Source organism: Rana temporaria, chromosome 5, assembly GCF_905171775.1.
Source record: "Rana temporaria chromosome 5, aRanTem1.1, whole genome shotgun sequence".
NCBI lineage: Eukaryota > Metazoa > Chordata > Amphibia > Anura > Ranidae > Rana > Rana temporaria.
The window spans coordinates 120,086,325-120,102,196 of NC_053493.1; the positions used below are offsets into that span (position 1 = coordinate 120,086,325).

Below are 15,872 nucleotides of genomic sequence, written 5' to 3' on the forward strand. Positions count from 1 at the left end.
GACTTTGAGAGTACATGCCACATGATGTGTATAAATCAGTGGTTCTCTATGAGAGACGTCTTAACGGTCTGACACAAGTCAGTCGGATTTTTAAAAAGGTTCCTGCGCTACTTTGGTCCATTTTCAGCACATTGAATATCATTGAAGTTGTATCAAAGTGACTTATGCTCTGAGGATCTTGAAGGGGAAACCCACGCTAAAATAAAAACAAAACAAAAACTGTAGGGTCCCCCCCCAAAAACCATACCAGGCTTTTTGTCTGGTAAAAATGTTGTGAGGGAACCCCACGCCAAAGTTAAAAGAAAAATGGCATGCGGTCCACCCTCAAGACCATACCAGACCCTTCGACCAGGTATGGCTTTTGAGGGGAAACCCAAAGCCAAAAAATAAAAGCCGTGTGGGGTATTTTGCAGATCTCGCTTTTTGTCACAAAGTTCTTTTCTTTCTTAATTTTCAAAAATAAATGAGAGCTGCAAAATACTCACCATATCTCTTGGCAAATACCTTGGGGAGTCTACTTTCCAAAATGGGGTCATTTGGGGGGGGGGGGGGGTTAGTGCTATCTGGGCATTTTATGGCCTCCATAACTGTGATAGGTAGTAAGTAAAATCACAATTTTACACCTTTAGAAAGCCTGAAGGCGGTGCTTATGGTTTTGGGGTCTGTACGCGGCTTCGGCTCACAAAAAGTCTCACCACAATGTGTTATCCCCATACTCGGGAGAAGTCACAGCTTTACGTATCGTGGGAGCAAACGCTGTTGCTGTCAGAATAAATAAACCCATGCTGCAGCTTAATGGCGTACCTGCTAAGCAAATTATGGTTAACAATAAAACAAAGTAGCATTACAGAATAATAGTAATACATATACCATACCTGCAAAGCAAATACAAAAATAAATAGTGAAAATAAAACGTTAGTTCTAAAAAATATATAGTAACAAAAGAGAACAATAGATATACAACAAAAGAGGACAATAGAGAGAAAACGTAAGAGAGAGAACAATAGAAAGAAAAATAAAAGCACAACTATTTTAGGCTTTTTTGTTTGTTTTTGTTGTGTTTTTGTGTGTATTTTTATTTTATTTTTTTGGCACTTTTATATAAACCTGTAAACGTTCCAGATTAGGGTCTCTCAACATGTGATGGCCATTTCATCTTTCGAGACCTGTGTAAGTGTGCCTAGGACTGTAGTGCTGTACCCTATGCTAATACTCCACTAGTGTGTGGTAGCGTTCGAAACAGTCACAATGCAAAGACCAGGTTGGTCAGGACAGGAGGGACAATAAAAGCCGGTTGTCACGCCTATATCTGCGTTTTCTACCGACGCAACGTCTTCTTTGGGGATTTCTTTGGGTAGGGGTACCAGGGAGGACATGCGGAAAATGCCTCCCATGGTGCCGGATTGGATTGGGAAGTTGGGCCACAGCACTGTCTGGAAACAGAAGGGCTGTGATCTCTTCCAGGAATTTAAGGAAGGATCCAGTTCATCCTGTATAGCACATAAGCATTCATAATAAGTATTAGAGGTCGACCGATATATCGGCCGATATTTGGCCGTTTTGGAGAAATCGGCATCGGCCGATTTTTATCCAAAATTAGGCCGATATTTAACATGGCCGCTAGCGGTGCCACGGCTCCAAGGCTAGGCCAAAGCCGCTGCCTTTCCTGATGCTGTGACCGCGGCGGCAATCCGTGGATTGCCGCCGCAGTCACAGCATCAGGAAAGGCTTCGGCCTAGCTCCGGAGCCGCGGCCATCTTGGTACACCCAGCGCGGCTGCCAATCGGCGGCCGCCGCTGCCAGACATCCTCCACTCTGAAAACAAAACGTCCCCTAACGTGCTGCGCACCCTGCCTCTGCATACAAACTCCAGAATGCAGTTACCGGCTGCATTCTGGGGTTTGTAGGCAGGGCGCGCAGCACATCAGGGGACGTTTTTTTCAGAGTGGAGGATGTCGGCAGCGGCCGCCGCCGATCAGCTGTTACAGGCCCGCTCTGCATTCTGGGGATTGTAGGCAAAGGCGGGGCAGCACGTCAGGGCCACGGAGGTTCTAAGATTTGTTTAGTGTCAAGGGCAAGAAATAATAGCCCAAAGGCTAATGCTGTACTGGAAATATAGAATACAGACTACAGCTGCTAGCACCTTCAAGTCAGATACAAACTAGATTAAAATAAAGTGCAGCGCTAATACAGTAAAAAATTGTATGTGAAAAAAGACTGAAAAAGGAAAACTGATGAGTCCCAAATGCACAGTCCATATGTATAAAGGAGAAACCATTTTGAGCCGAGTGAGAGCGAAAGACAGAGGTCCATCTGCAAAGCTGGGGATTGCAGACATTGCTAAAGGTTCCTGGGGAGACCCATTTCCCTATGTTTGGTGAAAACATTCATAATGGTCAGGTTGGCACTAATGTGATGCGCTGGTGAGATGCACTGGTGGGCAATGATGGGATGCACTGGTGCATTGGTGGGCATTGATGAGGTGGCACGGATGGGCTGCACTGGTGGGCACTGATGAGGTGGCACTGGTGGGCACTGATAGACACCAATGAGGTGGCACTGATGGACACTGATAGGCTGCACTGGTGGGCACTAATGAAGTGGCACTGATGGGCTGCACTGGTGGGCACTGACGGGCTGCACCCCACCTCTCCACCCTACACAATTATCTCCTCCCCACCTCTCCACCCTAGGTTTTTTGAGATGAGGGAAAAGAAAAAAAAAATCGGCCTAAAATATCGGCCGCAAAAATCGTCAACACATATCGGCCATCGGCCACCCCGATTTCCAAATATCGGCATTGGCCAGAGAAAAACCCATATCGGTCGACCTCTAATAAGTATACAGACACTTTTTTATACTAGCGTTTGGCCTTATGGGCAATTAGGTACAGCGCCAACAACTGGTCGTTGAGGTCCACCCCTCCCACATTAAGGTTATATTCTTGGACACAGAGAGGGGTTTCTCCACAACACCAGTCACTGTAGGAATTTGGACCATGGTGTGTGCGTGAAGGGAGGACAGAACGAAAACATTCTCATTATCCCTCCACTTCACAGTTTGCAAATTATTCTCACACCTCAAGAAGGCCTCTCCTCTCCCGCCACCTAAGATGGGAATCTACAAGCCGTAGGATTGCACGGTGCCACGATGTGCCAATCCCATGATCAAACAAGTGACTAAAAAGTGTCCACACTTGGTAATAATTGTCCATATTACAAGTGTACCCCTTTCCGGAATAAGGGGTGACACTAAGGTCCCACACAATCTTACCAGCCTATGTAGTATGGGGCAGTTCTCCGGCTCTATGTAACCATCTCTTCCCTCGTAAACCTTAAAACTATATGTATAGCCTGTTGCCCTGTCACAGAGCTTATACATATTGATCCCGTATCTGGCACGCCTGCTTGGAAGATACTGTTTGAATGCCAAGTGGCCAGAAAACGTATTTAGGGACTCAACGCAGACAACTTGATGGGAGTAAACAAAGCTGCAAACTGCTGGTTGAAGTGGTTTACGAGGGGCTGCATTTGCTGATCGTATCCAGGGTCACCCTGAGGACGACAGAGTTCATTGTCATTGAAATGCATGAACCGCAAGATCTGCTCGTATCGTGTCCTGGTCATGGAGACAGAGAACTCGGGCATATGGTGAATTGGGTTAGTGGACCAATATGTCCGCAACTCACATTTTTTTAAACTATGCCCATGAGGAGGGATCAGCCCAGGAAAGGTCTCTAAATTTGGAAACCGTAATTGGTTTCCAATCTCTGGTAAGGGTCAACTGGGATTAGCGGCGATGAATTGACCAGCATATAAATTGCTTTGGTCACAATAGATCTATAGAGATCTTCCGTGAAAAAACACAATAAAAATCAAGCGACGTAAAATCAACTCTTTCCACCTGAATTTGCGGGTTGGCCAGTGAATGGGGGAAGTATGGGTGCTGCAGAAGTGGTGGGCTCCCAATTCAGATTGGAAAATGCAGCAGGAAGGGCACTATGGGCTCGACGGACTTGTCCATGTCTTCTTGATGGCAGCGGGACACTAGTTGTGCTAGCCATCTCACCAGCTTGAACTGCACTTATGGGACTTGCCACGTCACCACGTGATGCTGCAGTGCTGGTTTGACTACGACCAGGATGTACTAGGCCGCTGGTGCTTGCCAGTTCACCAGAAGGATAAGCGGCACTAGTATTGTCTCTCTGCTCCAGACGAGAGCCCTGCTGTTCTTGCACCTCAACGACAGCTGAAGAAGAACGAGGTTGGGTACACCTGACCTTTTCAGGAACCACTACTCCGCTGTCAGAGCCATCTGTCAGGGTGCTGCTGCTGTCTACGGGTTTGTATTTTGAGCCTGAATCTGACAGATGGGTTACTTCCTCTTCACTATCGGTCATGCTCAGAAACATGTAGGCCTCTTCACTAGTGTACCTTCGATTGGACATTTTGGCCTCTAAATTTACTGGTAAACTAGTGATACTCACAGGAAAAAGAGCACCTGACTTGCCAGCGACTGCTTCCAACGCTACAAAAAAAATTGTTTACAAGCGTTTACAAGGATCAGGCCTGACTCTGCAAATGCTGCAGTATGTGTGTTGTGTTTTGCAAATGATCGATTGATACTGCACTTGGGTGGGCTGGGCAGGGCGAAGGGGCTAAACGCAGGTGCTAGCAGGTATCTGGGCTGATCCCACTAACACTGCTTTTTGGGAACCCTAAACTATTAAGGGCGCTAGTATAGATCAGATATTGATCCGTTTACGGACACTATACTACTAAGGGAGGTGTATGTTGCGCACATGCGTGGGTGTTGGCGCTACTGGCCTAATCTGATGCTGTTCTGGGGCGACGCCAGACCCTGACTGACACTAAAACCTAACTGATATCACCCGCCGGGTGATTAGGGGATTATACCTTTTATTTAGTAAAATACAGCGGGTGCCCTGAAGCTATAAAAAATATCTAACTAACTAGCGCCACCCGTGACACTAATACAGTGATCACTGGTGACTGGGGATGATCAAGGGGTTAAACCTTTATTAGGGGGTTTTGGGGGGGGGGTCCCTAGCTCCTATCTGGGGCTGCTACTAATTGCCCTAACACTGATTAGTGTCACTAATGACCACCACAGATCAAAGAAAAATATAAACGCTGCACTGGGTGACACAGTGACAGGGGGTGAAGGGGTTAACTGGGTGGGGCGATCAGGGGGTGAATGTGTACTGGTATTAGTGTAGTGTTGGTGCAACTCACCAACACTACTCTCCTTTCTCTGGAGCAAAAAGAATTCCACGAGGAAAGATGACATCACTTTCCCTGTTTGTGTTTACACTTACACAGGCAAAGGAGGATTTCATTCGTCAGGACCAATCACCAGGTCCAGGCCAGAAATCATTGGTCTGGGCCTGGAGATGATCGGTTCCAAATCTATCCGATCATCATTAACCCCTCATCAGCCGCTGGGCGAATAGCGATGCTAAAACTAGTGGCGTTTTAATGTCAACGCACGAACCAATGTAAAAGCAGCCTTATTTAAACTAGAGAGTGCAAAACCTGGTGTAGCTGTGCTTTGAAACCAATTGTGATGCATTTGCCTATATGTCTCAGTTTAATCCTCCTGCTTGTTTAAGGCTGTTAATGGTATTTACCCTTCTGCAGCCAGTCCTGTTTCAAATGTTAATTGCTCTAGCCCTGTGTTTACTGGTTACTGTGATTAGACAAGTGGCTCATGTTTAATTATGCTGATTGGCTTCATTGTGGTAATTATCTCTCTATATGCGGAGCCGAACCGGCTAGATACTGATTAGTTCAAAGAAATATCCTTATTTCAAAGGATCTGTATTGAAGACCCCCCACTGTGTAAGGGCGGGGGGGCGGGAGATTTGTCATTGTAACAGTTGTAACCACATATAAGCTCTGTTTTTTTTTACCAATTAAAAGTCTGTGTTGTTCTAGCAGTAAGCCTGGACTCATGTGTGACTTAATGGGCGATCTCAGGAATATTCCTCCTAGTGGAATATTGGGTGATGTTCTTATGGAAGGAAGGGAATCTTTGACGGGGATATCATACGATACCGTCACACCAATCAACTTCCATTTCTTTTTTTTTTTTTTTTTTGTCAAAGCTTAATTGAGCAAGTTAAAGTTAGAAGCTGAATTGGCTACCAGATGTTGCACTCTCCAGTTTCAGTAAATCAACCCCATTGTGTTTGTCTATTGATGTCATTTAGATGAGGATCAGATCACTTTTTATGGCTAATTACTGCAGAAAATCTGTTAATACCAAGAGGTTGACAAACTTTTTCTTGCCCTTTGCTCTCTTCTCTTTGATCTTTTTTTGCTTGCTTAATAAAATTGGACCCTCACAGAATGGGTTAGGGTTATATGGGGACACTAAGGGACAGAGCCATTGAAAGCGTTTTCCTGAGTCCAATCAACTGAAGATGGCGACATTCATGGTCTCCTGTACTGTACGCTAAGATATAGAATTAACAGGTATATCACAATTCTTTTTTGCTGCTTCAGCTATAAAAAATACAATTTTATTATTTTTCAGGAAAGTTCTAAATTGATCAGCCAAACCGAAAAGCTATCTGGGGGAGGTGAGCACAGGTTGGTAAACTCTCCTTTAAAATGTTTTGTCCATTCTGTTTAGTGCTGCATAATAAAGTACAACTAAAGGCAAAACTTTATTTTTTTTAATTCGTTTTGGATAGGGTGGAGAGGGCTTGGAACACCTTGGCAGTTCTTTTTGCTGTCTGGGCCCCTGTTAGGGAGATTCGCTCTATTTGTCCTGTTTACCATTACCATCAAAAGTGAAAGCAAAGGAAAATCTCAAATTATGGGTTAACACTGAAACGATAATAGAGGAGAAATCTTCCAATGTGTACAATAGTTCTGGTGACACCACAGATTTCCCCCACTTTGGAGGGATTGGCTTTTCACTTCCTGTTTTGGCTTTGTCATACGAAGTACCAAACTTGACAGGGGTTATAACCATCCCTTACCCATCTAAAATGTAAAAAAAAAAAACGTTTGCTTTTAGTTACACTTTAAATGGCACACATAGTAAGAATTCTCTTTTTTTCCCCCTTGTAATGTTTTCTTTGATCTACATATTAATGGCACATTATATATTATGTAATTTTTGTTACAATGTATTATGGTTAGTTCACACTTTGTGCAGCTAACAGACATTTTACTGCACGGTAAAACGTCTGTCACCGCAAGGCCACACAAGGAAACAATTGTTTAATATGTGTCTCATTTACACTGCAGTGCAGCCTAGCTCTGCGCTTAAATGCAAGACAAGATGCATTGTATTGCAGTGCACTAGCCCAAATCACACTACAATGTCAGGCAGCGCAGTGTTCTGGGCTGTTGGACATTGCAGTGAATGGGGTGTACAGTTTGTACCCTTCAAATAAAGCTCATACAAAACTAATAAGCAATTGTGCATCATACTGCACCCTAGCCAGCCGGCAATACAGAGGGCCAGAGTGTTGAATCGCTCCTGTGTGAATTTGTCCTAAATGACACCTGCAGACTATCATAACGGTTATACACAGGAGCTGCTACATTTTGACAACTGCTTCTGCTATTGTCGTATTGGTTTACAGAGGAGAAGAGCAGAGCATAGGAGATGTGTCCTAAAACTGTTGATATTTTTTGGGGTGTATCTCCTGCACCCAAGGTCCTCAAGTTTTCAAAGTGGTTCTAAGCTTATGTATTTCTGATGAGAACATTTTTATTTTATTGTGCCAAAAAAAATAAAAACATTCATTATTTAAACCTGTTTGTATCTTCCAGCCCGCCATTTCAATACTCTTTTCTTAACAATCGCATTTCTAGGCTCCCTCAGAATCACTTTTGCTTGCAGACAGAACCTGCACTGAATGAAACTCGTCTCCAGTGGATGCACAGTAAGACTGGTGCCTGGGCTACATTATTCTGCATTTTTACAGTGTTTGTCAAATACAGTAGAACCTTGGTTACGAGCATGATCTGTTCCAGGAGAATGCTTGTAATCCAAAGCACTCGCATATCAAAGCAATTATCCCATAGAAGTCAATGGAAACAAATTAATTTTTTTCCGCATTGACTTCTATTGCATGCAATACTGCATGTAGATAGAGGCGGGCGGGTGGGTGCCAGAGAGACTCAGGAACAGAGTGTTGCCGAGTGAACCGTTCCAAGTGTCACCGGTGCCCCCGCACCTCTGGTACAACCACTTTAAACCACTTAAGACCCGGACCAAAATGCAGGTAAAGGACCTGGCAGTTTTTGCGATTCAGCACTGCGTCGCTTTAACAGACAATTGCACGGTCGTGCGACGTGGGCTCCCAACAAAATTGGTGTCCTTTTTTTTCCCACAAATAGAGCTTTCTTTTGGTGGTATTTGATCACCTCTGCGGTTTTTATTTTAAACAAAAATAGAGCGATAATTTTGAAAAAAAAATCTGTATTTTTTACTTTTTGCTATAATATCCCCCAAAAATATATATAAAAAACTTTTTTTCTCTCAGTTTAGTCCGATACATGTTCTTCTACCTATTTTTGGTAAAATAAAAACTAAGGGATAGTTTTATTGCATTTTTATTAATTATTTTTGTTTTACTACTAATTGCGGCGATCAGCGATTTTTTTTCGTGACTGCGCATTATGGCGGACACGGTCGGACAATTTTGACACATTTTTGGGATGGTCATTGTCATTTTAACAGCAAAACATGCTATAAAAATGCATTGTTTACTGTGGAAAATGACAATTGTAGTTTGGGAGTTAACCACTAGGGGCGCTGAAGGGGTTAAGTGTGACTCATATGTGTTTCTAACTGTAGGGGGGCGGGGCTGGACGTGTGGCGTCATTGGTCGTCTTTCCCTATATCAGGGAACAGACGACAATGACAGCACCACAGTGAAGAACACACACATCTCCCCGTTCTTTCGCTTCCGGGGAACGATCGCGGGACTCCGGCGGCAATCGGGTTCCCGCGGCCGCGGAGCTTCGGACCGGGTCGCCCGCGACCCATGGCTGGCACTTGAAGAGGACGTACAGGTACGTGCTTGTGCCCAGCCCGATATGCCATTCTGCCGCTGTATATGTGCAGGAGGCGGTCCTTAAGTGGTTAACTGGATTTCATCCATGTAGAGCTGCTGTGTATATGTACAGTAAAGCCACTGGTATACAGTATATAGTACAGCGTTGTATGTGGCCAGAGTTTTGGGGGCGCTGGTGGCTCCCAGAACTTCCTGGAGACGCTCAGACACTCCCAGCTAGGTGGGGCGGGCTTAACGTGCGTTTGGAGCACCCGGAAGTGATTCAACAGTTCCTGAGTGTCTCCGAAGTTCTCCAGGAAGTGCTGGAGCCACCATCGCCCCCGAACCTCTGACCATAAACATCGCTGTATACTGTACACCAGTGGCTTTACTGTACATATACACAGCGGCTTTACATGGATGAGCCACCAAACTCCTTAATATTGTCTGTAATTTTTTTTCCCCCAGCACATCGATACAGTTTCCTTACTACAGTACAGTACATTAATTTTGAGCTTTTGCTCATATTTTTATCATTTTTATTTGAATACATGGTGGTGGAGTGCTTTTGATTACAAGCATGCTTCTGGAATGAATTATGCTTGCAAACCAGGGCATTACTGTAGCCTTCTTTTTTTTTTTTTCTCGTTCAACCCAGCGGGTTGAACGAAAAAAACAAAAGTACAAACTCGGGGTAGATCGCTGCTCGGTCTTGTATCTATAATTTAGGTACCACAGTGTAATAATTATGCACACGGTTTGGAGCAGTAGGCAATTACGGTATATAGTATTTTAACCCACAGGGAAACTGTAGGTTTTTACGCTTATGCTTTTGTGTTATTGTTTTGCGTGCAGGTGTTCATATTAAATTTATATTGCAACATTTGTTTAATAATATGAAGTACTTTAAGCGGGAGTTCACCCATTTGTAAAAAAAAAATTGTTCTCCCCTTAGCTTCCTGCTCGTTCGGTCTAGGGAATCGTCATTTGTATTAAAATAGAGCTGTACTTACCCGTTTTCGAGCTGATCTTCTTCCGTCGCTTCCGGGTATGGGTCTTCGGGAGCGGGCGTTCCTTCTTGATTGACAGCCTTCCGAGAGGCTTCCGACGGTCGCATCCATCGCGTCACTCGTAGCCGAAAGAAGCCGAACGTCGGTGCGGCTCTATACTGCGCCTGCGCACCGACGTTCGGCTTCTTTCGGAAAATCGGACGCGATGGATGCGACCGTCGGAAGCCTCTCGGAAGCCTGTCAATCAAGAAGGAAACACCCATTCCCGAAGCCCATACCCGGAAGCGACGGAGAGGATGCATCTCGTAAACGGGTAAGTACTGCACATATTTTAAATAAATAGCCGATTCCCCTAGTAAAAACGAGCAGGAATCTAAGGGGGAAAAGTGCCCTCTAAGGGTGAAACCCCCGCTTTAACTTCTTTAAAGAGTAACTCCACTTTTGTTGAGAAAAAAACATTCCCTTCTGGGTGATCTATGTACATTGCAGGGATTTTATCAAACTCTGTTGCAGATTCCTACCTTTTTGTTATTTTGAACAAATTTTAGTTTGTGTCCATGTGCTGAGTCAGTCTGTATGGTGGGGGTTATAATGATATAATTATCACTCAGCTGCTGCACCTGCACGGGCTCTGAGGAAATTGGCAAGGGTCTGCATCCCTTTAGGATATGATTTCCCTTCAAGAGTATATCGCCAAAATTATATTTTTGTTGCAGGGGATGCTCAAAATCTGATTTGTATTTTAGTTCAGACTTTCTGGGAAAATCAGTGAGCCAATCACACAAGCAGCAAATTACATTTCCTGGGGGCATTCTGTACACAAAGCTTGCAGGTGGCCATATTGCATTGTATTTTCCAGAAAATTACAGTGCTGCAAGTTTATTTTTATTTTTTTATTCTCCCATGAAAGTGAAATTACGTTTTACGTTTTAAGATTTTCAGCTTTCTCTTTGCAATAGGCATGTGAATTTTATTTGTTATTTCTTCCCTCAATTAAGATTTTCATAGGAAAGAAGAGTCTCCACCAGATGTAATGATTCCAGACAGATGGGAGAATTGTACATGTGAAAACAAACTTGTAAGTTTTTTTTTAGCAAATTATGGTTTTGTTTTAATAAAGGGCTAGTGCATTAAAAATATTTTATAGGAATATCTTTATAGGGATCTAATTACACTGGCTTCTTGTATATGTTGAGGACTTCTGTGGCATGAATTCCTTGTTTAACCACTTAACGACTCGATTGACTTGCAGTGGTTATACCATTTTTTAGAGCCAGCGGTCGTCGCTTTTGTAATAGCAATTGGAGCAGCTAACTAGCTGTTCGATTGCTATTTCAGGCAGTGGGAGGGAATGGCCTTCCCCCACCCGCCTTCCATGGCTTTCCCATTTTTTACCACAAAATACAGATTTTTCTCTTATCGTCCATGGACGGACACAGCTCCTTAAATCTTGACAAGTGGGTTATGTTCCCTGTTTACAGGAGAGGACTAGGCAGAAACATGTTAGATCAGGGCTCGAGAAATCCAGGTCGCCATGGCGACTAGAAATAGTGTCCTGGCGCATGGGCTGTGGGGTCTTGGCAAGGAAGGTGGACATTAGCGGGGATGGAGCAGTAGGAGAGCAGCATGACATCAGTGGCTGGAGGAGAAAGCGGCTAGAGTGCAGTCCAACTGGTAATCCCTGACGGCTCATCATTACCGCTGCTGTCGCTCTCACCTAGGGTATTACTAGAGCAGGCCCGGCTTAGGGAGGCGGCAACTGGGCTCAGGGACATGGGGGCTCTGGAGTCGGTGGTTTCCCGGCACAAGAGCACCCTGCTCCTCTGGGTGGAAGAGGTGCTAAGCCGGAGAGAAGAGGTGCTGATTCGGGAGCAGTTCATTGAAATGCTGGGCCAGCGGCTGGGAGGAGTGCAAGGAGGTAATTAGGACTGAGGGGGAAAAAATGTTTTTTTTTTTTTTTTTTTTTTTTTTTTTTTAAACATAGGACCGGCGCTACGCGGACTAGGCCGAAGCCACGGCCTCGCTTAAAAAATCCTGGCCGCAGCTCGCTTTGATCCTGGGAAAAGATTGTGGCGCACTGTGGGCAGGATGTTTTAGGCGAGGCCGCGGCTTCGACCTAGACCGCGGAGCGTCGGTCCTAAATTTTTAGGCGGGGGGGCCGTGGCTTCGGCCTAGTCCGCGGCCTTCTCCCAGGATCGCGGCGGACTAGGCCGAAGCCGCGGCCTCACCTAAAACAGCTCCTTCTATATACACACAGAGTGGACTGTGACCGTTTGCTTCTAGATCTTCTATCACAGCTCCACACACACCTGCTGCCTGCTCTGTGCATGTATGCGGATCGTGCCATTGTGTAGATGAGCCTTGCAGGTTGTTTTTTTTTGTTTTGTTTTTTTAAGCTGAAAATTGGCCTGGGTAGAAAGGGGGTGAAAGTGCCCGGTATTGAAGTAGTTAAAATAAACTGACATATTCCAAAGGTGCTGCGAGTATAACAAAAACGGGACTTTACTAGACAGGTAATCTCCAGCTGCCTGAAGAGTGTTCCAGTTACTGTATGTGCCCTGCGCTCACTCTAAAGATAGTTCAGCCTCAGTGGGGAGCTAAACGTCTAAAACTTAGCTAACCTTACTTCTCTGACTTGGAGAAAATACAACTAAAAAACACACTCACTTCTACACACACACACACACACTGTCCCTTAAAGGTAAAGACCACAATAATATAACAACTTGGCAGTGGAAATGCAGTTTCTAAAATGTACTGATTTTGTTTAAAGTGACCTTGACACCACATTACACTTTGTGACCCTTTGCATGTGTGGAATTGGGTATCCTTCCACCAAATGATGTGGTTCCTCCGTCTGGCTGCTATGTTACTATTGTGTACTGTTGTGAAGCAGAAGCCAGTTGGAGAATCTGCAGTGCACCCTGGGGGGCACCCTATTTCATGCACCCCTAAATGTCAGTGCATCAGCGTTGATATCTCTTAAAAAGGAAAATTTGATATGCCACCCTCTGGACAAGTTATTTTTGATATTTTAAACCTTGCCTATGCCCATGGTCCAATGCCGACAGGATGGCTTTTAGAATAGACTTGTCAGGGAAATATGGGGATGTTATTGTTAACCTCTTTCTGAAACTGCTAAACACTGAGCCTAAAACAAATGTGCAGATCAGTAAGTCATTGGTTTGGGATATATTGATGTAAGAGAGATATCTAGGCAGCTAGCGTTTTAGACTTGGAGGTCTGACGGCAGATTTTTCTGCACATTTTGAAAATTTTTATTGTGAATTATTTTTAGAATGATGATTATATGTGCAGTTGCATTGATCTGCTTGTTTTATACTTCACACAGAATTGCAAGCCATTACAGCATATTAGGCTGCCACTTGGATACTGCAGGTTTTTCTTCTGCTCCCCATTTGGCTGCTATAAAGCACAGTGTCCTTTTTTGCATGTGCCTAAAGAAAGTGATGAGAAGGTAAGAATATTTTCCTAATTGATTATTTATAACTAGAGAAATGAAATAGTTTTTTTTATGTGGTCAGAAAACGAACTTGGACTTCCCCAGCTAAGTTATTTCCAAGTCGTGCAGTTCTGCCCTCAAACTGTTCAGCCCAGCACTTGGAACCTGGGAGCTCACCCATTATGCCACTGTTGTTCTGTCGTCAGTCTGAAAGTGTTTGTCACATTCTGTGTCTTTTCTAATGATGCGTCTGCGGATGAATTAATTCAGGACTTGTTCATACTGGGAAAACCGCACAGATTTCAACTGCAGAGACATCAGTTTACCTCAATTTTCATGTGCGTTTCAGTCAGTTTTTATGCATGTCTTTTTTTTAAAAAAAAATTTATGCACAGACTGGCATCACATGCTGTGCCATCACCCCATCATCTGTGCCTCCCTCATTAGTGATTTCAACATCCAGAGACTCCTCATCAGATTCCCCTCATCGTAGATTATTAGTGACTTCCTCACATCTGACAGGAGGCGGGCACTACAGACACAGAGCACTGCTCTGCTTTTCCTTTAACTTCCTATCACACATGGTGAATGCAGAGCGGTGCTGTCTGTATTGCCTTGCGGATCTGTGAGAAAAACTGCAGACATTCTGCATAATCCCACAAAGCTCCGCACTGGACATCACACCTGCATTTTGGTGTAAACAGGTGTCTTGCAGAGGCCTGCGGTTTTCTGCTGCAGGAAACTGCAGGTCTCTGCGGATGGTATGAATGAGCCCTAAACCATTTCTCTATTTTTCATTGAGGAATAAGAATTCAGAAAAAGTTGTATTATACTGCTTCCTACAGAAGAATTTTAAGAATTTGGATGCCTTTTTCTTTAAAAAAAAAAAAAAAGTCCCAAACTCATTTCTACTAGCCTTCGATCTTCATGGTATCTTTTTCTTAGTGACATCAATGAAGATTTTTGCTATACGGCTGAGGTTTCTTTTCCTGGTTACCTCAGTCAAAATTCCTTGCTGTTCAGCTGCTTAAGCTGCTCTCTACATAGCAGCTTCTTATTAGCTTTGGAGAGTCCATACCCAAACCCAATTAGACTAGACATGGTTGAAATGTGGCTTTCGGCCCTTTTCAGACCATTGTGGCATTTTTCAGAAATACTATGGATCTCGGCAGAATTGTCACCTCAGCCCATACTCTCCTAATGGTTCTGGGGAAGTTCACCTGCTATTCCCAAAAGTAACCAACAGTTGTCTTTCGGTAGTCTAAAAAAGAAAAAAGAAAAAGTGCAGCGCTAAGTATTCAGTGAAATGAATCAAAAAATATGGTAAATAATCAAACTTCAGTGAAAAATCAAAGAAATTTAAAAAAGAAAAAAGAGGGGGACACACCCCCAAGTAATGTGGCAGGTAAATAACCTGAAAGGCAGCTAGAAAGTGAAATCTAGCTGGATAATGTGTAATATAAACACACCGTGATAAGTGAGGGGACACAAAAATAAATAATAATGAGAACCTCAAATGAAGTCCATATAATTTATACGTGTAACTCCAAAATGTAAATGTGATAGTCCAAGGTCAAAATGGCCTATACAGTCCAAAAAAATATATATATGCAATGTATTTCCTTTTTTGGAATTGGTCAGAAGTTCTTTGTGGAAAAGACCAAATGACTGTAGAGGAATGGAAGATGTTGTGATCTTCTCAGGTATGGAACTCAGATGTTCTTAATAAGCAGTTGGAACCTCATCGGCAATCCATAATAGTATCCAAATAAACAGGTATAAAGATGGGTACTCTTACCGGAAAGTGTGGACATACACGTCAGCGACGGTATGTCAAACACGCATGTACGAGCTCCTAGGCAGCCGTGATGTCAATGGGGAAGCTGTTTGATGTGCCAGCCTTTAATCCGCCTTTAATCCGCCAGGACGGGTCCAATCCAATGAGAGGAGACAGCTCGTGCAGGTGTGATTCTCAGATGAAAGAGTGTAATATGCAGGCCAAACGTAGAAACCATGTAAGGGAAAACGTACTCACATAGTGCGGTTAATCCCAAAACAAGCCTTTATTAGGCATAGAAAATAAAAGCCATAATAAACAAAAAACTGGATAAAAATATATAAAATAGATAAAAAAGTACAAGCCCAGTGAAAGACGAGTACAAGTGATCACAAGTAAAATATGGCGTAATGAGCAAGTAGCATATGAGCTATGTACCCGACATGTTTCGAGCGACAGAGCTCTTCAACTGGGCCCCAGTTGAAGAGCTCTGTCGCTCGAAACATGTCGGGTACATAGCTCATATGCTACTTGCTCATTACGCCATATTTTACTTGTGATCACTTGTACTCGTCTTTCACT

General features: G+C 43.8%; 1 protein-coding gene across 1 annotated transcript in view; it reads left to right on the forward strand.

The window, feature by feature from the left end:
* TOPAZ1 (testis and ovary specific PAZ domain containing 1) overlaps positions 1-15,872 on the forward strand; it is a 265,848-nt gene that overhangs the window by 57,957 nt on the left and 192,019 nt on the right. The window contains exons 5-8 of the mRNA XM_040354381.1: positions 6,559-6,614; positions 7,854-7,924; positions 11,049-11,128; positions 13,403-13,528. Coding sequence (XP_040210315.1) covers positions 6,559-6,614; positions 7,854-7,924; positions 11,049-11,128; positions 13,403-13,528 — 333 coding nt within the window. The remainder of the gene's footprint in view (positions 1-6,558; positions 6,615-7,853; positions 7,925-11,048; positions 11,129-13,402; positions 13,529-15,872) is intronic.